This window comes from Sinocyclocheilus grahami, unplaced genomic scaffold (genome assembly GCF_001515645.1).
Source record: "Sinocyclocheilus grahami isolate Dianchi unplaced genomic scaffold, SAMN03320097.WGS_v1.1 scaffold298.1, whole genome shotgun sequence".
Lineage (NCBI taxonomy): Eukaryota > Metazoa > Chordata > Actinopteri > Cypriniformes > Cyprinidae > Sinocyclocheilus > Sinocyclocheilus grahami.
In genome coordinates, this window is record NW_015505477.1 from 1012780 (window position 1) to 1035271 (window position 22492).

General features: G+C 36.4%; 2 protein-coding genes and 1 pseudogene across 5 annotated transcripts; 1 reads left to right on the forward strand and 2 right to left on the reverse strand.

Annotated features, from left to right (window-relative positions):
• Positions 1-1431: 1431 nt before the first annotated feature.
• Positions 1432-16428, reverse strand: LOC107601081 (GPI inositol-deacylase-like). Of its 4 annotated transcripts, none has more exons than XM_016293101.1 (26): positions 16188-16428; positions 15386-15539; positions 14957-15132; positions 12318-12540; positions 11565-11725; positions 11386-11438; positions 11186-11252; positions 11011-11116; positions 10827-10885; positions 10650-10733; positions 9210-9259; positions 8925-8976; positions 8755-8832; positions 8491-8566; positions 8171-8244; positions 7850-7901; positions 7679-7745; positions 7467-7572; positions 7354-7392; positions 7076-7260; positions 6667-6897; positions 5585-5720; positions 5294-5344; positions 4981-5195; positions 4699-4803; positions 1432-3954 (listed from the first exon to the last, which is right to left on the reverse strand). In XM_016293101.1, exons 1-26 carry the CDS (start codon positions 16317-16319, stop codon positions 3813-3815), a joined length of 2874 nt encoding a protein of 957 aa, XP_016148587.1. In that variant the 5' UTR covers positions 16320-16428; the 3' UTR covers positions 1432-3812. The 4 variants fall into 4 exon arrangements, with proteins under 4 accessions (XP_016148587.1, XP_016148588.1, XP_016148589.1 ...); XM_016293102.1 differs by lacking the exon at positions 9210-9259 and adding an exon at positions 9800-9849; XM_016293103.1 differs by lacking the exon at positions 9210-9259 and adding an exon at positions 9800-9849 and having other exon boundaries at positions 12318-12489; positions 16188-16427.
• Positions 16429-16587: 159 nt separating this feature from the next.
• Positions 16588-20058, reverse strand: LOC107601082 (uncharacterized protein C2orf47 homolog, mitochondrial-like). The gene is made up of 6 exons (XM_016293105.1): positions 19998-20058; positions 19235-19593; positions 18278-18349; positions 18058-18184; positions 17656-17809; positions 16588-17417 (listed from the first exon to the last, which is right to left on the reverse strand). Exons 2-6 carry the CDS (start codon positions 19535-19537, stop codon positions 17339-17341), a joined length of 735 nt encoding a protein of 244 aa, XP_016148591.1. The 5' UTR covers positions 19538-19593; positions 19998-20058; the 3' UTR covers positions 16588-17338.
• The window catches only part of LOC107601064 (tRNA wybutosine-synthesizing protein 5-like), a 4163-nt pseudogene continuing 1698 nt past the window's right edge, over positions 20028-22492 (forward strand).

Consider the following 22492-nt stretch of genomic DNA (forward strand, 5'->3'; position numbering starts at 1 on the left):
AACAGAAAATGTTCAATAAACTTGAGAACCAACTCGGAGTAAACTATTTTATTGGAACTGTAGTAGTGCTCAAAAAAAGTGCACATATTTTTGAGTAAAATAACATGTTAAGATATATAAACACTAAAAGCCACTGACTCCACAACATGTTATTTAACCTGAGAATGATCAATTTGTTGTTTCACCATATAAAAAGCTTAAAAGATAAATAGGCAATTACATTGTTATCCTGCACTGTAACAATTTAATTACAAAGCAGGTGCACAACATCTCTGACACTTTCTAGCACGTCTGTATATTAAACAACAACAAAAGTTGCTCCAGGAATAAGCATGAACTGCCCTAATCACTGTATTAAGATAACATTGATCACAACTAATCACAGTGATGCTGCTGTTTGGCCAAACACGTGCAAGCCAATGATGATAAATCAGTCCGAGTGTCAATAGAAGTGCTAATATGTTAGCATACATGTGCTAATAGACAGTGCTTCATCACATATTGGTATTTAAAAAAAGCGTTTACATAAATGTTCACTGCACATGAGTGGAATATGTTCTTTACAAAAGCACCACAAACCGAGCAAAACAGCACTATAGTCACACTTGTATCAACTTGAACTAGATCTCTTAGTAAACATTTTATATTATACTTCAAAAGGTTTGTTGTGAGCAATTTACAACAGCTGATTAATGTTTACATTTTAAAAATTAACTCAATTTCAAATGAGAAGTAATATCAACTCCTTACAATACAGATGTATGACTCTTCATTAGATATAACAGTCACTGTAATGAGTGAGTCACTGCAACTATTTTAAAGCACAACAGCGTTTAGGTTCATGAGGCAGTGAGCTGCGTTCTATAAAAAGGTCGAAAGTCACAGCTTAACTTGAAGCCCAGTCTGAAACCCCACTTAAAACCAACAGCAATACTGAATTTGTGTTTGCCACACAGAACATGACTGTGGAATGTGCAGGCTTGTTGGCTTTTGTTCCCTCAAATCACATTTTTCACTAAAGGTCCCTTCATATTCTAAACTTGTTAATACATCGAAATATTTAACAGATATATACATAAATACTTCAGAATTTCTGAACAGTTTTTGCTTTACAATTAGATTTTTATTATCAGTTACATTTTTTTATTGATTTTAACAATTTATACATTCAAATCTTAATTCAAATATAAATTAAACTTATTTGTTTTAATTGATTCAATCACCTGTTATGGCATACAATAATGTTCATAAGTTTATGGTCAGTATAATTTTTTTTAAGACTCTCATGCTCACCAAGGCTGCATTTATATGATCTAAAAACAATAATATTGTGAAATATTATTACAATTTAAAATAAAAAAAGTATTGTAATGTATTTTTAAAATGAAATTTTTTCTGTGATGCAAAGCTGAATTTGCAGCAGACTTACATGATCCTTCAGAAACTATTCTAATGTGTGATTTGGTAGATCATTTTGACACTTTTGATCAATTTAATGCACTCTTGCTGAATTTTATTGTTCATTTCTTGTAAAAAAGTCTATCGTACTGACCCCAAACTTTTGAATGGTAGTGTATTGATAAAACCACATCCCTCTAGGGTCTTTACTATTAATATTTAACTGCTACAGTAGAGCTATTAACCACATAACAACAGTCTCTAAGAAACAAAATGAGCAAATTCTTCATTACACGTATCACAGCAGAAACCTCACTAGCATCAATACAAACATTGCTGCAGTGTTAAAGTGTTGTTGTTGGATCCATTTGGCTTCAATGTCACATGATCAGGACAGATCTGGTCCTGAATTAGCAGTTCTTGTTTCGAGACATATAATCAGATCCTGGCCTCCAAATATTGTGGCACATCACAGTGAAAACAATCAGTCACAATCATATTGATAGAAAAAAGGCAGCCTTTCACACTTTCACCACAAAAACAGCTCAAATCTAGCATGAGGCAGAGCAAGATTTCAACATAGCATAAAAAAAGACAGCAAACATCAAAGCTCACTGCAAAATTACTCACACACACACTTTCAGGTACATTCACAGTGCAGAAGACACCATTTTGTGCCATATGAGTGTTTTTGGTCAAGTACATCCCCATGTGAGAGGGGGACATCTGATTAAATATCAGACTACTTGGATGGACTGACAAACATCCTCAACATCCGTCCTCAAAGATACTGTTAAATTGGAGAAAGAAAAAAAAAAAGCTGTGCAGACAGCAACAATCTCATGGCTACTGTGACTGTGGCAGTGTTTCTAATAAGTTGTCTCAGGTTATAAGACAGCACTATAACCATAAATGTAGCTGTGATGTCTTTTTGTGCACATTTCTAGAAAATCATCATATTGCTTGTCAGTCGTTTCGCGATTGCATCTCAAGAAACTCAAGATAATACCTCCAGATGGAATGTTATGCTACTCAGATTTGCCTTACAGCTTCAGCTAATGCAGAAGAGTGTTAAGAACAAGTGATCTGTCAAACACAGAGGTACTTCAGCACCTACAGGCATTACATGAGCATTCAAAGCTAAATGGCTTAAGGCAGAAATGACAGATCGAAGATAGAATAGGCAAAGAGATCCAGTCACGCTCACACATAGACATGTGAATTGCAGAAAAACTGAACAAACACCTAAAGCTGCTTTAACACCCTTAAAAGTCAACATGAAAATGCATTCGTAACCCATTTTACTTCCATGTGACATTAATGAATGAATTGCAAAAGCTTTTTTTTCCTGCAGCCTTTTTTGTTAAACTACAAAATTGTTAACTAATGCTGTAGTGTGATTAAAAATGGTTGATACTGTCAATCAGAACTAAGGCAAATTCTTCTCAGACTCAACTGATAAAGGAAAAGCCTTGTTTGAAAGTGATAACATTAGTTTAAGCGAACAGAACTGTTCCCAATGGTTTTACAATGCATTCACTATGATACTATGAACTTTTCAGTCACTATCCACACCACAATGATCAGAATCAATACGTAAAATTAAATAATTAATATTTATTTTGATTGGAGCAAATGTAGGTGGTGTTCTCTGCTCCAATTCTCAATATTTATTCAAAAAAATCTTTGGAATAACATGCACTGATGAGTCACACAATATCAGGAAGTAAACAGGGTCAATTGATAGGGCATCATTTTTTTAATTCTAGCTGATACGGATAAAAGATAATAATGTTATATACCATTTCACATAAATAAATTTTAAAAATAAATCACTAAAAATGAAAAACAACCGTTTCAAGTGAATTTAGGCATCCCAAAATTATAAGACCAGAGAAATACCGGATACTGAAAAATTAACAAATAAATAATTTCAAAAAGAATTCTAATTCCCACTGAAAACCAAATTGACATTGATATTTTGTGTATCCTTATCAATTATGATTTCATGTTGACTTTTACAATGAATACTAAATCTGACATAAACACACCCCCAACACACACCAGTATAGACTAGTTTCTCAGACACTGATTAAATAGTCTTCAGTTTAGTTCAGGCCGAGGCTTAATGTGTGTCTGGGAAACTAGCCTCATAAACAAGAGGTATTGCTCACGAATACAGGCATACCAGCATTAACAAGTATAATACCCTGTACAGAAGCTACAAATGATGACAAACAACAAGTCACATGCCTCCGGATGTGCTGGTCCACTGATGTCACTAGTCCATGTGATCCCACTGAATGCACACATGGGTTCTAAGGCTGTTTTGGTCTAATCTGGTCTGAGTTTATACAAGGCCTGGGTATTTTTCCAATCTCAGTGCAGACTCACGTTTAAAGTTTGCAGGGAGGTCAAAAGTAGCAAGAACAGACCAAGAGGGTCAGAGCTGTAGACAGGAAATAAGTGACTCTGTAAATGTGCAGCGGACAAAAAGCCAGCATGCCCACACACAGCGGCAACAGTAGATGAAGCGTCAGATTCAGCATCCGTTTGCTGCAATACAAGTATAAATACAGACACACAGAATAGTTAGAACTTGTTACAACAGACTTCCAGCTGGCATCAAGAATGCTCAAAAGTTTGGGGACAGTAAGATTTTCTTTTTCTTAGAAAGAAAGAAATTAATACATTTATTTCACAAGGATGCATTCAATTAATCAAAATATACAGTTAAGGCATTATAAATGTTACAAAATATTTCTATTTCCATTTTCTATTCATCAAAGAATCACGGTTTCAACAAAAATATTAAGTAGCAAAAGCGGTTTTCAACATTGATAAAAGAAATGTTTCTTGTGCATCAAATCAGCATGTCAGAATGATTTCTGAAGGATCATGTGACACTGCAGACTGGAGGAATGATGCTGAAAATTCAGCTTCAGCATCACAGCCGTAAATGACATTTTAAAATAGAAAACAGTTATTTTAAATTGTAATATTTCACAATATTACCGTTTTTATTGTATTTTTGATTAAATAAACGCATAAGACTTAAAAACATAAAAATCCTACCCACCCGAAACTTTCAACAACAGTTTGTATGTATTTAAATATAATATTCACTATATATTTGTGATTATTTCGAATTAAAATTAAGCAACATCATAAATAATGAGATAATTTTAAAAGCTCTTTGATATGGCCATATTAAGCTTTCTGAGGAGTGCCATTAATGAACATGACTATTTGAAATGATGTAAAATGACATGACTAATTTAGTAAGAAATGCACACAAACCTGCGTAGAAGATTATCTGTGTTACAGCTGATGAGCAGTACAGAGCTGATGAGCAGAGGTACAACGTGAGGCCAGCAGGGGTCAGGATCCAGATGAATCCAATATCTGAACAAGACACAAACGTATGCCAATTAAAATCACTCTTAGAGGCTGTAGAGTACTTTCTCTTCACTCTCAGGCAGTTTCTCTCTTGTAGTACTTGCAGTACTTTAGTAACTTGCGTGAGAAATTGAAACCAACAAAAAACAAATCAAATTAACTTATATCTTAAATGACTATTACCTGAGATTGTGCTTCCAGTGGATAAGGGAAGGGACACTGAGCATCATGGTAAAAGTAAGCAGTGTGGACAGACTAAAGTGGAGCTGCAGATCATCTCTGACGTCCTGTAGCACTGATTCTGACAGTAAAGGGCTGCCGTTACATTCTTTAACCATACTGTGACAATCACTGGCACGAAAACCATTTTCAGATTTTTGTGAAACTTTCTGGGGTGCCTGGTTTGACAGAAACAAAACAATTTTAAAATCACAGGTATTGTGAGCCAACTAGAAACTCAAAAATGTATCAATGATGTAAAATAAGACATTTATACCAGGTTCAACATGTGGCTCAGTGATCTCTCTGTCATCTGTAATCGAAGTACCTGGACAAAGACAAATAATCACAAGAGATTGAAATCACTATAAAGAAAAATGTACATTCAAATGAAAGAAATATTCTAGTAGATATTAAGAGAGCTCAGTAGGAATTTCTTAAGACAAGCATTCACCTCAAGGTAAAAAAAAAAAAAACATCTCTCTAGAATCAACCCTTACCAACCCTAGCACATCTTTATATGGAGCAGGTATGAAAGGGCTTGATGAAGGATGAACAGATCACTCACCCTGTAGAGGTGGAGAAGAGAGGAGAGCATAAGAGCCAGTGCTCCACATGTGACGCCTCCCAACACACTCAAAAAGATAATCAGGAGAATCTGAGAATGAAGACGAAGCGTGCCGCAATCCCGAGACACTGAAGGTCTGCAGACAAACACAGTGTCTCACACACACACGACTTATTACTACTAACTAGTTTCTATGGCAAAAAGTTAATTTCAGCTATTAACTGTACTGGAGTGGTTGTTAGAATATATATATTGTAGTTCAACATCAAGGCTTTAGATCAAAATGCACATACTTTGTATACAAGAAGGCTCTTTATTTTATGGGCTGTAACCACAGTACAATTATGTGTGCTGTAGTGCATATGTTAAAATATTGACTTAATATATATAATAAATTATTAATGAACACCTAAGATTCATAGACATTTAAAGACCATGTTTAAAAAAGATTATTATTTTTTTTTTTGCATGTGCACTGAATATGTTTTTACACTTTCGTTCAAATGTTTATGGTCAGTAAGATTTTTCTAAACTCTCTGGTTTTTGAAAGTCTTTTGCTCAGCAGGCTGCATTTATCTGATCAAATACGGTAAAAACAATAATATTCTAGAATAGTAATAATATAATTACAATATTATTATAATTTAAAAATACTGTTTCCTATTTTAATACATTTTAAAAGTGAAGCTGAACTTTCAGCAGCCATTACTCCAGTCTTCAGGTGTCACACGATCCTTCATAAATCATTCTAATATGCTAATCTGGTGCTGAAGAAAAAAAATATTATTGTCAATGTAATTTGGTGGAAACGGTGATACAATTTTTTCAGGATTCTTTGATGAATAGAACATTTGAAGAAAAGCATTTATTTGAAATACAAACCTTTTGTAACATTATAAATATATTTACTATAATTTTTTGATACATTTAAAGCATCCTTGATTTCTTTCAAAAAAAAAAAAAAAGGATTTAAAAAAGCATTACTGAACTCACAGAATTATGAGTGTTAATTTTTGTCTGATGTTAGTAAAACTATTTATTTAGAACACCTATTACAAAGCTGATATTAACATTACTTTTACCTGTGCAGTGGAGCAAGAGCAAAGGACAGGAAATAGACAAACACTCTGAGGACTGTGCTACCCCAGAATGCAATGGATGCACCAAGCACATAGAGCAGTGGGGACACTAGACGGGGCCATTCCTGCATAGAGGCCTTTGGATCCTGGGGTAGGTCCTCCACAGAGTTTAGAGGAAGAGCATCCACCGCAGGGAGACCCAGAGAGGACCAGACATCTTGAAACCAGCTCTGCCTATGGTAGAACAATAGGGGGGGAAAAAAGAAAAATAGATATATACTGTAAATATTTTATAATGGTTTAATTTTTGGGGGGGAAAAAAATTTAATTTACTGAATTTATTGAATAATGTATTGTCAAAATGGAACACTGCCTGAAAAAAAAAGAAAAAAGATCCTGTATCAGGACTAACCTGAGCAGCAGCAGCAGCAGGAGGATGGGCACTTCCAGTTTGTGGAGCTGTAAGGATTTACTCATGCCCTCTTGGATTCCAACAGGATGTCCAGATCTTTTGATGGAGCTCAGCTGAGTCCTGATCATCAGAAGAAGCACTACAGCCGAGTAGACAGGGAGAACTGGACCACAGAAACGCAGAATCTAAAGAACAAACAATTCCTTTTGAACATGAGGAATACTCTGGGGTTAAAACTTGAACAGCATTTCAAATGAAATACCACAATGTAAGCACACCTGCCCAAGCACTTTTGGAAACGAAGTCCGAATAGACACCTATAAAGAAAAAAAAATACAATGTTAGTTGATAAGTTCACCTTCGAGAAAACAAGAAATTGTGGATGAAATACCTTGTATTGGCAGTTGGGAGCAGTGTGGAGCTGCAGTAGGGCACTGGTGGCGTTGTCTGGGCGGCTAGAGTGAAGCATGCTGTAGATTTCAGATACCGAAGGAATACTTTGGTGGGGGAAAAAAAAAAGTAATGATTAACACAACTATCAGTACTCTGATGCAAAAAGAGAGCTGGGGAAAGTTGCCTGATTAATGACAAGCCTCTTTCTACCTTGCAATGTCAAAGGAGTCTTCATGAAACCAAGGTACTCTCAGTCTGTACACACTGGGCAGTCTGTCTGTATAACACAATAGTATCAGACATACACATACAGCATCAAACGTGAGTCTTTTAAATCATCATGCTTCTTTTCTGGCAGATAAAGCTGAACAAACTGGTTACCTTTAGTGGCTTTGCAGTGACTCGTGATCGTTATTCTGAAAGCTTGATAAACCTGAAGGAACACAAAACAAATTCACTTTTATTATGCTTTCGGGTATATATCTTTAATCTTAATTAAAGGTTAGGATGTAACAGATTACTGCATAGAACATCAAGCTAAGAAACTATTCTAAAGATTAGTATGGGATTTGTACCATTACAAAAGCTTCTACTATTAACGGATATTTGGGGGGGGAAAAAAACAGAGTGATAAACTATATGGAGAATCTGAGGTTTAAAGGGAAGGAGAGTAGAACGACAGGGAATGCTGTGAGCGATCACCTGATGAAAGTCTTGTAGCTGTAGTGTATGAAGCAGCCCAGAGGAGTTAATGCTGATGTCACTGACAGTCAGACCTAAAACAGTCACATTCAGGTTAAAGCATCCACATACAATAAACACACCAACTTATTATTTTTCTTTTCTTTTTGACAGTGTAAGAATGTTATAAGATTACATTGTTTTATATAGGCCTATTTTATGTTAATGTGCAAAAAATAGCTCATCCAGGTGTCGTTAAGGCAAAACAGGTAACTAAAAAACATTGTTCTTAAGCCTTAAAAGTAAAATGTAAACAAGTATGGAGCGTTTAGTGGGCTCACCAAAGGACAGCACATGAGGCACCTGCACTGAGACAGTCAAGCTCTCTTCTCTCTGCAGCTCACACTCCACTACGAACTACAAACAGACAATTAAGAGTTTAAAAAGTATCTTTAACCAAAAAAAAAAAAAAAACTCATCGCAAATTATTTTGACATAAATCATTAAATGCATGTTTTAAGAAGGGAAATGTCTGCTAATGTGGTCTGTCATGTAATGCAAGTTTTCATTACGAACATGATGTGGACTGTAAATTAACCTCTAACCTGTGCTCCACTGGGGTTCGAGGCATCAATGATGAGATGAGAAACAGACAAAAGCTCACTGATTTTTACTGTTACAGCCTATAAAGAAACGGATAGTTTATACATCATCTTTTTTTTTTTTTGCAAAATGTAGCTATACAAGGTATGTTACTGAATAACCAAAGAATGACCTTATAAGCTGGAAGAAGTTCTGTCTGAGGTGAGAGATCTACTGCCTGAACACTGGGGGAAAAATAGATAAGAAAGCAATTTACAAAGCAAATAACTGAACACATACTATACAATTTATATTATCAACAACAGTCCATATTGATGGTATGGATCAACATGTGTGCAATGCACCAGGCTCATGAAAATGTGCTAACTTTATGAGTGCAGATTCTGTACGGCCCTGGTAATTATTTCTTAAATGTTGCTCTTTTTAACAGGATTTTTATGTGGTTTATTTTACTCACCACATTGAGCCACTCATCTGTGTGCAGCCATACAGCCAGCTGGTCATTTCCTGTTGAACATGTACAGACAAACAGCTCTTCAAAATGGCTAAGAACATTCACAATGAGCATAAGTCAACAGAAACAAAGACTGCAAATTGGACAACAGCCTGTATGAAAGAAAAACTGCACTTTCCTGCAAAATACATACTTTGCTTTTTATAAATTTTTTTTTTTTTTTACAAGTTTACATTTTGCTTCATAATATTTGACTAAAGTTTTAAAACATAAGAATTTGTACATTTTAGGGATATTTCACCCAAAAATGAAAATTACTGCTTGATTTACTCACCCTCAAGCAATCCTAGGTGTTTATGACCTTTTTCTTTCAGACGAATACAATCAAAGTTATAATAAAAAAAATGTCCTGGCTCTTCCAAGTTTTATAATGGCAGTGAATGGGTGTTGAGATTTTGAAGTCCAATAAAGTGCATCCATCATAAAAAGTACTCTTTAAAAAAATAAAAAGTATTTTTTATTATGGATGGATGCACTTTATTAGACTTCAAAACCCATTCACTGCCATTATAAAACTTGTTTATTTTACTCACCACATTGAGCCACTCATCTGTGTGCAGCCATACAGCCAGCTGGTCATTTCCTGTTGAACATGTACAGACAAACAGCTCTTCAAAATGGCTAAGAACATTCACAATGAGCATAAGTCAACAGAAACAAAGACTGCAAATTGGACAACAGCCTGTATGAAAGAAAAACTGCACTTTCCTGCAAAATACATACTTTGCTTTTTATACATTATTTTTTTTTTACAAGTTTACATTTTGCTTCATAATATTTGACTAAAGTTTTAAAACATAAGCATTTGTACATTTTAGGGATATTTCACCCAAAAATGAAAATTACTGCTTGATTTACTCACCCTCAAGCAATCCTAGGTGTTTATGACCTTTTTCTTTCAGACGAATACAATCAAAGTTATAATAAAAAAAAATGTCCTGGCTCTTCCAAGTTTTATAATGGCAGTGAATGGGTGTTGAGATTTTGAAGTCCAATAAAGTGCATCCATCATAAAAAGTACTCTTTAAAAAAATAAAAAGTATTTTTTATTATGGATGGATGCACTTTATTAGACTTCAAAACCCATTCACTGCCATTATAAAACTTTGAAGAGCCAGGACATATTGATCTGAAAGAAGAAAGTCATATACACCTAGCATGGCTAGAGGGCGAGTAAATCATGAGGTCATTTCTTTTTATTTGGGTGAACTATCCCTTTAAATTACATTTGAATGCACAATAATAATCCACATTTTCTTCACAAAGGGGACACCAAGAAATGTAATAGGAATGCCCTTAAACAGACCTACATTCACATCAAAATGCTACATTTAAAGGAAAAAAAAAGGTTTCTGGGTTTGGTGCTTTTGGTCTCTCTCTCACCATATTATTACTGCGGCAGTGGAAATGACTATACGCTTTCCTTCGACTGGAGAGAGCAAACAGGAAGTACTTGACTTGAGCTTCCTGTCAAGAGTTGGAAGATGGCTTACATTAGTGCAACATTCAGAGAGATGCAGCTGGCATAATTTTGCCTGAGGTGATGAAACATATTGTCACCTTGGGGGCACTGTAGAACAGACGGAGTGTGTTGACCTCCTTCCACGCCTCAGGAGGAGCTGGAGGGATGGATGAATAGATTTGGATAAAAATAGCATGAAAAGGAGAATCAGGCATCATCTTCAGTGCAGCTGTGATGAAAACTGATAAGCCTATAAATATACATGTGCACACAAACACAGACCTGAGAAAGTGACAGGGTCATCCTGTGCTCCTCCAGGTTTTAGCACTGGATGTCTAAAGAAGTGATAGTTCAGCACTGACATCCGCTTCTCAGGACTCTCTGTGAACTAAAGAGAAACATGAGTCAATAAAAACACCTTAAACACACACTATCACTGTATTAGGACACGACTCACCTGCCCGGTTTCAGGTTCAATAAGGTCGAAGAACACCCGGACTGTGGCCAGAACCAGCTCCTTGCACCTTCAAGTATAAAGGAATTCACATTATAAAGGATGAAATTCATTAGCCATTATGAAGTTAAGCAGCTTAAAAGCAAAATAATTTTATTTCTCTCTCCATTTTGATGAAACAATGTTAGGATGCAAAAACATACCAAACAATGGAAATATGATCTGTGGAAACCCAGCTTCGGGGAACTGCAGTTGCCTTAAACCAATTCAGAAAACACTGATGTATCAATGTATGGACATTAACAACAAATCAGGTTCTACTTGAAATAATTATCTTTGGTTAAATATTTCAACCTGTAACTTTAATAGCTAGTAGACCTACCACTACTGACATCTTATTGAGGTCATCGATGGGACAGGACAGCGCCGTCAAACCAGAGCGCACCTGGAAGTCAAGGTAACCACCACCCACAGAGAGAACGGTTACATTTCGAAGGTCTTCAGCACTTGTGGCCCAGCGATGTCTGACTCTAGAGTAAAACTCTACCACAGACACACAATTCAGATGTTAGCACACCAAAAAACTGTACGTTTGCAATCAAACTTTTTGTCTGAGAAAGTATAATATTATAAGTATAATATAGCAGCAGAATTTTTTTATGTTTTTGAAAGAAGTCTCTTATGCTCACCATAGCTGCATGTATGCATGCGAGTAAAAATACAGTAAAAATAGTAATACTGTGAAATTATTACAATTCACCATAAATGTTTTTCAATTTAAAGCTAAATTTTTAGCAGCCATTACTCTCATCTTCAGTGTCACATGATTCTTCAAAAATCATTGTAATATGCTGGTTTCTTATTACCAGTGTTACAAATAGTTAGTTAATAGTTCATATTTTTGTGGAAACGGTAATACATATTTTTTCAGAATTCTTTGAGGAATTGAAAGTAATTATTTGAAATTGAATTTTTGTGTAACATTATAATTGTCTTTACCGTTACATTTAATCAATTTAATGCGTCCTTGCGGAATAAAAAAAATCTAACTAATTTCTTTCAAAATAAACAAAAAATAATAATCTTTTGAACTGTAGTGTGTATATTTATGTATGTCTGTAGGTTTCTTTCCTACCCTGTATATAAGGGTCCAGAGACAGGACAGGTGCCTGGTGGGGGGAGGCCTGGGTGATGATGAGGCTGACCAGGCGTGGGTTGAAACGTGCCAGGGTGAACAAAGCTCTTGCCACCACTCCACCCATGGAGTGACCCACCAGAGCCACACCTGTGGGAGGGTCTGGACGGTCCTGCAGCCATGGGAATGTAGTAAAAAGATCATTGGTTTGGATGTAGTTGATCTACAAATAGCAATGAGGTTCAATAATTAAGTCACTAAAGGCTGGGATACACTATATGACTTAAAATCTGAAAAGATTTTATACACTTACTGAACTTTGTGAATGGTTACAAAAAAAATGGCATACATCATTATTATAAGCTGAAAATCAAACACTACTAAACAACACATGCAGAAACGTGCCTTGTTGCTAGGAGATGCATGACAAATAAGAACAAGATGTGTTCTAAAATCGGCTCAAAGTATAAAGCATGTAGGCATTGTTAGCACAATAATCTTCTGTTTAAGCAACAGATTTTCTGCATTGTCTGTGTGTTGCAATGAGCTCTCACAATCTCTCTTTCTCCGCTTGCAATGAATAATCAGAAAGTTTCATTAGTTGTGGAGTAAGTCAGCTGGAGGATCAAGATTAAGCAAACAGACCGTTTTTTTTGTCACCCAACTGTCAAAACCCACCTTGAAGGGAAAGTAAACAAGACCAACTTATTAATATTGACTTAAAATCTGAAAAGATTTTATACACTTACTGAACTTTGTGAATGGTTACAAAAAAAATGGCATACATCATTATTATAAGCTGAAAATCAAACACTACTAAACAACACATGCAGAAACGTGCCTTGTTGCTAGGAGATGCATGACAAATAAGAACAAGATGTGTTCTAAAATCGGCTCAAAGTATAAAGCATGTAGGCATTGTTAGCACAATAATCTTCTGTTTAAGCAACAGATTTTCTGCATTGTCTGTGTGTTGCAATGAGCTCTCACAATCTCTCTTTCTCCGCTTGCAATGAATAATCAGAAAGTTTCATTAGTTGTGGAGTAAGTCAGCTGGAGGATCAAGATTAAGCAAACAGACCGTTTTTTTTTTGTCACCCAACTGTCAAAACCCACCTTGAAGGGAAAGTAAACAAGACCAACTTATTAATATCACGTATGTATGTATAAGATGAGCTGACTGAAATATTGAAGAATGCTCTGTAATATCTGTCAACTCTGACTGCCCAAAATCTGCAGACTATCAACTCAAAACCAGAGGTGTAAAGAGTACCTAAAAACCATACTTGAGTAAAAGTACAGATACCTTACAGTGAAAATTACTCCACTTCACATTACAAGTCACCAATTCCAAAACAACCCGAGTTAAAATCTTAGAGTATCTGATTTTAACAGTACTAAGTATTTTACTTATACTAAATATAGGCTCAAAGATGCACTAGTCAAAGAGACATGCCAGTGAAAAACTGTAATGTTGTGGAGAAGCTGGGGGAAAAGGCAGAGGCAAGGATCTATGTGCAGGTATTTAATGGAAAAACTAGAACAAACAATAAGCCAAAAACCAAAGGGAACAAAGAACAGAATGACTGGCAAACAGACACCCATTATATTCAACAACTTGAATGCTATATATACACACAGGGGGCTAACATCTTAAGATAAGATACACCTGGGGAGACTAATCAAGAGGAACCAATGAACAAAATAAGCCAAAAACCAAAGGGAACAAAGAACAGAATGACTGGCAAACAGACACCCATTATATTCAACAACTTGGAATGCTATATATACACACAGGGGGCTAACATCTTAAGATAAGATACACCTGGGGAGACTAATCAAGAGGAACCAATGAACAAACAGACTACAAACACCACGGGAGACAGGAAGTGACAAAAGTCCGGGGCAAGGCACAGAGAGCATGAAACAAAAACAAGAAAGAGTTGATTTGTGAGGAGAGCAATCACGTTTATTTTCTAAAAAATCCAAAATAAAACGGAACCCCTCAAAATTACAAAGCAAACAAACAAAAACAATATATTTCAAAAAGGTCTCTTCAGTATAATGGATAAATAAAATAATGTTAAGTCAAATTAAAAAGCCAAAGCCTTCTTGCACTGGATGTGCTGATTTCGGCCTCATTGCCGGCTGCAGTCATGTCCTCATCTCATATATAAAACACTTGTGATTCACAAATACTTGCCAAGGAACTCGCATTCATATAACCTTGTTGAAAAGTTTGGGTGAGTAAGGGCAAAACGCAGTACTTGCAGTGACCTGTAATCGGCAGGATAACGTCTTTTGTAGCAGAAATAAACTGCTGCAGAAAAAGCTGGGTCCATGCAAAATGTAATGTGTAACTGCAACACTCATTTCAAATGTAGTGCAGTAAAGAGTAAAAGTTGCTAATATCTTTGATACTCCGTACAACTACAAAGTAACCGAAAAGATACTCAATTACAGTAACTAATTACATTTACTCCAATACTTTACACCTCTGCTCAAAACTAATACTTGTCTATATGATCATGATCAAGTGTGTATACTATGAACAACAGTCTAGATAACTGTAATTTGTGATCTGTAGCAAAGGGACAGAAAAGGATGGAAAGCGAAAAAAGATGCCCTTGACCTCTGACCTTGTAAAGGCGCAAGATGGCTTTGATGCTTTCATATAGAAATTGAGTCTGTCTGCGCAAACTGCCACCATACAGGGCCACTAACTCCTCGTTGAAGTCAATGGTGAACACGTTCATATGGATTCTTCTGTCCAGGTTCTCAGCCTTCCTCAACGCCACTGAACCCAGAGAACGAGCTGCAAGAGAGAGTAGAACAACATCTCTGTGTGAGCTCTCACCTCTGTCTTCCTCTATTTGTAATGAACAATCCGAATATTTCATAAGTACTGGGGAAAAACTCAGTAGGAGGATCAAGATTGATTGAGCAAATAAACCACCTAACAGTCTAAAACCATCTTGAAGGGAAAATAAACAAAACCAAGCTACTCAAATTACATATGCATAAGATATGTTGACTGAAACACTGAAGACAAACCAGTTTCATCTCACCTTGCTTGTAGCTGCCCGCGTTCCCAGGCAAGAAGAGCACAGGTGCGCCGGTGAGCTTGAGTCCTCTGCTCTCCTGAGCATATGCGCCCTCTCCATACACATACAGCCCGTATGATGGGTACTGGCGCGCGACACGCCTCGGAAGCTGCACGCGCTGTGCAAGCACATAAACATACAAAACTAAACATTCATGCGCAGAGGAAAATGCAGGACAAAAATGCAAATCAAGTAGTAAAACAGGATTCCTGAAACAAGCGAAACTTTAAATGCATGTTCAGGTCATTCAGGTTTGAATGCGTGGCAGGTAACTGTTAGAGCTTTATTTTGAGACGTTCTCTTATAAGTTATACATGCTACCATGGTATTACTTATGATTTTCTTCAGCCGTTCATGAATTGTTTTTTAAATAACCCTATTTTTAACATCAGTAACAAAATGACGACTTATTTTGCCCTAATATTTGTTATATTTTAGATAGGAATAAATGATGCATACTTTTGATACCATGAATATTTTAGTTATTGATATTTTAGTACTATGAATACCTCACAATAAAAATATAAGTGTGAGGGAAGCGAGGGGGTTTTGCCCATCGAAATATTGTATAATGACTGATGTTGCTGATTAGTTCTGTTTGTTGTTGCCAAAACAACAGGTAAGTTAGAACTGATGCATGGCCTGCCAATGAACTGTGAGCTAGTGATGTTGCTCTAATTACAAGAAATGGTGCATTTTGCTCATTGCAAACCAAACGTGTGAAGAAAGCAACAGTGAGACAGACTGTGTTTGCAGTGATACTCACTCGGTATTCTGGGTACTCGAACATGTATGTCATGCTGCATCGGTTCTCCCCGAAACCAAACAATAAATCCCGCAAACCCACAAGCAAAAGCCCAATAGCAAAGCCGTAAAACGCGTATCCAGCGAGTCTCATGTCTCTACAAGATAAGCTTGATTTTATTCGCAAATATTCATTGTAATCGTGTCTCCGCTTTCCTCATTGTAAACCCACACTGCCTGTTTAAACCAATAGGAGACCTCCTACGGACCTGTCACGCAGCCCCTGGGATGACGTCGCGACGCAGACAGGAGAGTAGCCAATGGAGAGGGAGAAGAGGTTCTGGGTTTGGCCAATCAAAATAGACAGTGGGAGGGATTGCACAAGAACAGAGTGTGGAATCGTCGTGGAATAATTCTCCAATATTTAAAACGTTGAAAGGCGTAAAGAGAAATCCATGGTCCGTCGTGTCATCTTGAAAGCTTAAGTTTAAAGCAAGGGAACGTACATAATATTAATGAGGAATTCATATTATGCAGTACACTTTCGTATCCCCATTATGTGCCTCAATATAATGGAAACATTAAAACATGGGGACATTAAAAATCATGTTAGTTGGTTTTCTATCACGATTTATTCATGTTGTTGTTTTTTTTTTTGCTCTAAAATATTTTACATAACATGGAGTTTTTGATAAAACCGTTACAGAGCTTACTGGTCAGTTCATCATTCTGTATGAACCTGTCTTTCAAAGTATCCAGGCAGCAGTCTGTATGTCTTCAATACTAAAGGATTGCTTTTTTTCTTGTATAGTTTTACAGTTCAGTTGCACAGTTTGTGCAATGTGCAGTCAACCTGACCCCAACTCATCATACAAAGTTTAAAAAACAACAGCACCTTTTTTTTTTTAAAGACCAAACTGATCAATCAGGAGCCAACCATAAATTACAAACATATTAATGTAAAAGTTATTCATGTGAGATCAGCAATACACGGAAGCACACAGGAAGTCAACATTTATAACTTTCTATTGCCCATGGAAAGTACCTGGAGCTTGAATATTGCAGCATTATTTTTTCCAGTGAATCTTGCCTACATGTTTTGGCATGTTGAGCAATATTAAAAAAAAAAAAAAAAGCATGAAAAAAAATCTCTCCTCTGCAAGTTAAATACACTTAGTCAAGAAGTTTTGAGTGCTCTATTCTTGTGATGATCCAATCTGGAATCACGCCTTGAGTAAACTCCCTTTGGAATCTGTCAAAAACAAATGACAGACATAAATGTTATACTGATGTTTATGTTATAATTTAGTACAGCTATAACATAATACTAATATTTCTGGACATCAACTCAAGGTATTAAAATAGCAGTTTTCTACTACTCCTAATAAGTATAGTTAAGTTAAACTGTAATACAAATACTAGAGCCTTGCAATCCATTTCACTATGAGATTCAACACACGGACAATGAAGAGCGTAATCACAATACTCACTCATAATTGGCTGTCAGCAATCTCTTGGTCTCTGGTCTCTCTCCTTCCCCACCAATGACAACCTGGAATATTCTCGCTCCCTCCACACTCTCATCTGGAAGTCTGGCACTCGTCAAGTACCAAAAACGCATCAAAATACTTACATATTTCCTCCCTAAAAGCAATTGGAAAAACAAACTGCAATTATTTTTGTCATACATATTCATTTATGCTCTATGTTACACAAAATTATTTTTTGAAATAGTAACCTACTGAATGAAGTCAACTTGGCTGGCATATAAGAAACAGTCTGATAAATAGGATGCAAGTATGCAAGTTACAAAGATTATATTTCCTAAATTACACGCCCACAAACAATAATTAAACGTAATATTGCGTGTTATGAAGCATATAGGCTCTCACCGCTTTCATCATAGTAAATGCCCACGTCTCCTGTTGTTGTGTACATGATCTCATCGGACTCAGCAGACAGCGCCCTCTGGTGGCTCAAAGGCAATTGAGCGCATTTTCCCTCAAGTTTCCCTATTAGCTATGGGAGGGAATGTTAGATGAATTACTCTAAATTAAATCAATATCCTTAAACAGGTAAATACTAAAGTGATTGGTATCGTCATGTACTTACATCTTTAGCTACTAATCCCTCGAGAGCCTCAAACTGACACTGAGACAGCAATCTTGATACGTGCGAGAAAGCCTGAGAGTAAAAGGAGAAGTTTGAGCACTCTGTTTATTATCTGGGTGACCATGTAACTCAAAACTGCATTGGTTAGGTTTTGCCGGTTAACAAAGTTTATCTGGTCTCTTTGCTTGTTAATACAGGTCTACACTAAAACATTTTTAAATCCTAGACTCTATTGTATACAGTTCACATATACAACCAAAAGTAAGCATATTAACATTTTGATCATCAGCCAATAAAAAATAAAATAAAATAAATGTGATTTTGTTTACATACTCTGCCGTTCAAATGTTTGGGATCAGTAAGATTTTTAATGTTTTTTTTAAAGAAGTCTCTTCTGCTCATCATGGCTGCATTTATTTGATCAGAAATACAGAAAAAAACAGTAATATTGTGAAATATTATTACAATTTAAAAATGGTTTTCAATTTTGATATACTTTAATATACTTTCAAAGCTGAATTTTCAGCATCATTACTCCAGTCTTTAGTGTCACATGATCCTTCAGAAATCATTTTAATATGCTGATTTAATATCAATAGTGGTTTTGCTGCTTAATGTTTTTTTTTTCAACCTGTGATACTTTTTTCAGGATTCTTTGATAAATATAACGAATACATTTTTTGTAACAATATACACTACTGTTCAAACGTTTGGGGTCAGTAACTTTTTTGTGAAAGAAATTAATACTTTTATTCAGCAAGGATGTGTTAAATTGATAAAAAGTGATAAAGACTTTTCAAAAATATTGTTAGAAAAGATTTCTATTTTAAATAAACACTGTTCTTTTTAGCTTAAAAATGAAGACATTAAAATTTGTCCATAACTATTACAGGCACTGTCATAACTGACATTATTTATTTTCTATCACATAACGCTTTGTCAGGTATTGGCATTCACCTGTTTGGCTCCTTCCGTGAACTCCTCAATGCTGAACTCTTTGTCGAAGTAAGCTCGGATGAGAAAGAAGTAGATGCGGGTTCGGAACCAGATGAAGGGGTTCGGCACGCCAACAACCACAACCTTCTGGTTCTGCTCGTGTCTCCCCCGCTCAGAGCTGTACTGACGCACACCGCACACTGCAGACGCCGCGGGGGCGAGTCGTCTGGACCGATTCGCTAAAAATGACTTGGATGTAAAGTACCGAATCAGAATCGAAACGGGCCTGTTACAGCTGCAGCACCTCAGTAAGGGCAGCGCCATCTTTCTCCCATCATCCTCAGTGGCCCATCTGTTATGGAAATCCGACTGACAACATACTAAAGAGACTAAAGTTCCACATATGGACATTTATATAACAGATTACACTATATCAGCATTTTTCAGACAAAGCAGACTTATCCTTTATTTAAATTCTTAATTAAATGTATACTATGTGTGCTGATGTGAACAGAATACGTTAAAGACTTGACTAGTAGCTATGTCCAATTTGTTCACGAATGAGTCGGTTCACTTAAATGATTCAATTGACTGAATTAGTCTGAGGAGTTCTCAGGTCAACAACTCACCTAACGTTACTCATTTAAATCATTATTTAAACAAACTATATGTCTAAACAAAATATGTCTACATGGCGTTACTTGGATGATTTAGTTCAGAGCATTCAGAGACTCGGCTTTTAATTCGGTTCTTTAAAACAAACTGTTTAAAAGAGTCGACTCACCAAAACGAGTCGAATTTCCCAGCGGAAGGCGGAATGCTGCAGATGGCAGCGAATGGAGAGTAAACTTAAGTTCAGGCTGTCAGAAATGGATTGTCAGGAAAAGCTAGAGGTACCCGTCTACACCGATGTGGACAGAGAGACTTTCTTGAGGGACATATATCCACTGGTAACTCGTGTATTATATATTAAACAGCCATTTATTGTGGTGTGCTGGACAAATGAATGACACGTGTTTTATTTAGCGTAGACCAGGGGTTCTAAAGCGCATGGACAGTGAGTTATCTCGCGCAGAGGGGGGGAGACCGCGAGGTCAAAGTGCATGTGTCCCCAGAGCCCAGGATGGACTTTCTGCATAAGAACTTTGTGTACAGGTGTGTGTGATTTTACATGAATCCTTTATACCGGAGCACAACACAAAACTGTGGAAGAATAACATAATTCTGTATTTCAGGACACTGCCATTTGACAAGTTTGTTCAGAGAGCTGCAGAGACAAAGCACTCAGATTTCTTCATTAGTGAGGTTAGTTACCTTAAAAAGTAAGTTTTGATTCTAATATTCTATTTGACAAATATTTTGTGCCATTTATGCTAAATTAATACATATACATTTGGACATAATTCTGGCTTAAGACAAAGCAAATTGTATCTTTCAAGCCTTTATCCTTAATTGTGTCATACAATTTTTACAGTTTCCCCCCCCCCCCCCCAAGGTTCATTAGTAAAGTTTTTTTTCTTCATAATTCAGTGTTTCATCATTAATCACTAATAAGTATTTTTGAGTGATTAACATAGATCAATGGTTCCCAACCTTTTCCAACTCGCGGCCCACACAACCATACATTTATGTGGTCCACAATATATGCAAAAATGTTTAGTCAGTAACCATAGGTTTTAAAGGGTTATTTCAGAAAGCTCTTGGATTTCATCAAAATTATCTTAATTTGTGTTCTGAAGACGAAGGAACGACAGGTTTGGAACGACATGAGGGTGAATAATTAATGACAGAATTTTCATTTTTGGGTGAACTATCCCTTTAACAGATAAACATGGAGGGTACATAGTTATCAGAGTCCCTGTAAAAGATAAATACAGATGCTTCTTCATTTACAAGTAAGGATAAATCTTCAGCAATGCCTGAAATGTAAAAGATTAAAAATCAAGCTAAACAAAGAAAATACAGTAGTGACTACCTAGCGCTAGTCTTCACATGTGTGTGATTGGATCCGTGTTGCTTAAATTAACTGTTTTTAAACTGAGGGCACTTTTCAGGCAGGTAAACACATATGTGGGCCACAGAAACATATGTGTTTGGTTGTGTGGGCCACGAGTTGGAAAAGGTTGGGAACCACTGGACTAGATATTTTTGCTTATATTAACAAAATTCTTATTTTTATTTATAATAGTTAGCGGCCCCCTGCTATACCGTTGTGACCCAGAGGGCTGCGGCCCACAGCTTGAAAACTGCTGACATGGATCTTGTTCCCAACAGGATGAAAGCTACTACTTGCGCTCACTTGGAGAAGATGTTCGTAAGGTAGCCTAAATTACTTTTAGTAATGAATATCATACCTGTTTGGGACTGTAGAGTTTAATTTGAATATAGGCTGCAATGTGTCAGCATATTCACTGTAGAATGCCTGGAATATATTTTCCACAAATATTTATATGGATTCCGTCTTCTTTCAGGAACCAGCTGATTTAAGGAAGCAGTTCCCTGAGCTGGCAGAGGATTTCCATACACCTCAGTTCTTTGAGCCAGAGCAGTTTTTCTCCAGTGTCTTTCGCATCAGTTCCCCTGGTCTGCAGCTGTGGACACACTACGATGTGAGTTCTCCATGCCTATAGGTGACACTGATCCAATAGTTTTTTGTTTTGTTTTGCAGACAAGCTAATGAAATGTTGATCACTTGAATGTGTTTGTTTAGGCAATGTCTCTTTACACTAAGTATAAATATCCGAGCTTGTTAACAGTGGTTTTTATTTACACTAACTCTGCTCATCATTGCTCAGTTTACCCAAACCACAAATAGCAACTGTCACGGTGATTTTTGAAAAGAGGTTCTTATGTTCACTAATGCTGCATATATTTGTAGAACAGTAGTGCATCCTCTAATATACATCATTTCAATGCAGTATTTAAAGCTTGTAACAGGGGAACCCACTCCATCTTTCTACCAAGGCATCCTTGGTCCAAAAAAAGTTGAAGACCTCTGATTGATATATAACAGGAATGCCACATCATGGTTTTTTTTAACCAATCTTGTTATTTTAATGTTTACCATCAGATAATGGACAACCTTCTGGCTCAAGTTACAGGAAGAAAGCGTGTTGTTCTGTACAGCCCTAAAGATGCCCTTTATCTCTGCCTCACAGGTAGTACTTAACTAAATGAATGTCATATATATATATATATATATATTGTGACGAGTCGGCTGCCTCCCCCTAATTATCATCATCACCCCATCCCATAATCGCCGCCCTTCGCCAGGCTCCC

Bases quoted from the DNA above. Each gene is read 5' to 3' on its own strand.
- LOC107601082 (XM_016293105.1), bottom strand. From the start codon at position 19,537: ATGGCGCTGCCCTTACTGAGGTGCTGCAGCTGTAACAGGCCCGTTTCG. The intron at 18,350-19,234 runs GTGAATGCCAAT...TTTTACTCTCAG, and splicing joins TCACGGAAGGAGCCAAACAG to GCTTTCTCGCACGTATCAAG. The intron at 18,185-18,277 runs GTAAGTACATGA...TCCCTCCCATAG, and splicing joins AGGGATTAGTAGCTAAAGAT to CTAATAGGGAAACTTGAGGG.
- LOC107601081 (XM_016293101.1), bottom strand. From the start codon at position 16,319: ATGAGACTCGCTGGATACGCGTTTTACGGCTTTGCTATTGGGCTTTTG. The intron at 9,260-10,649 runs GTGAGAGAGAGA...CATGTTCAACAG, and splicing joins ACTGCCGCAGTAATAATATG to GAAATGACCAGCTGGCTGTA. The intron at 8,833-8,924 runs GTCATTCTTTGG...GTTTCTTTATAG, and splicing joins AACTTCTTCCAGCTTATAAG to GCTGTAACAGTAAAAATCAG.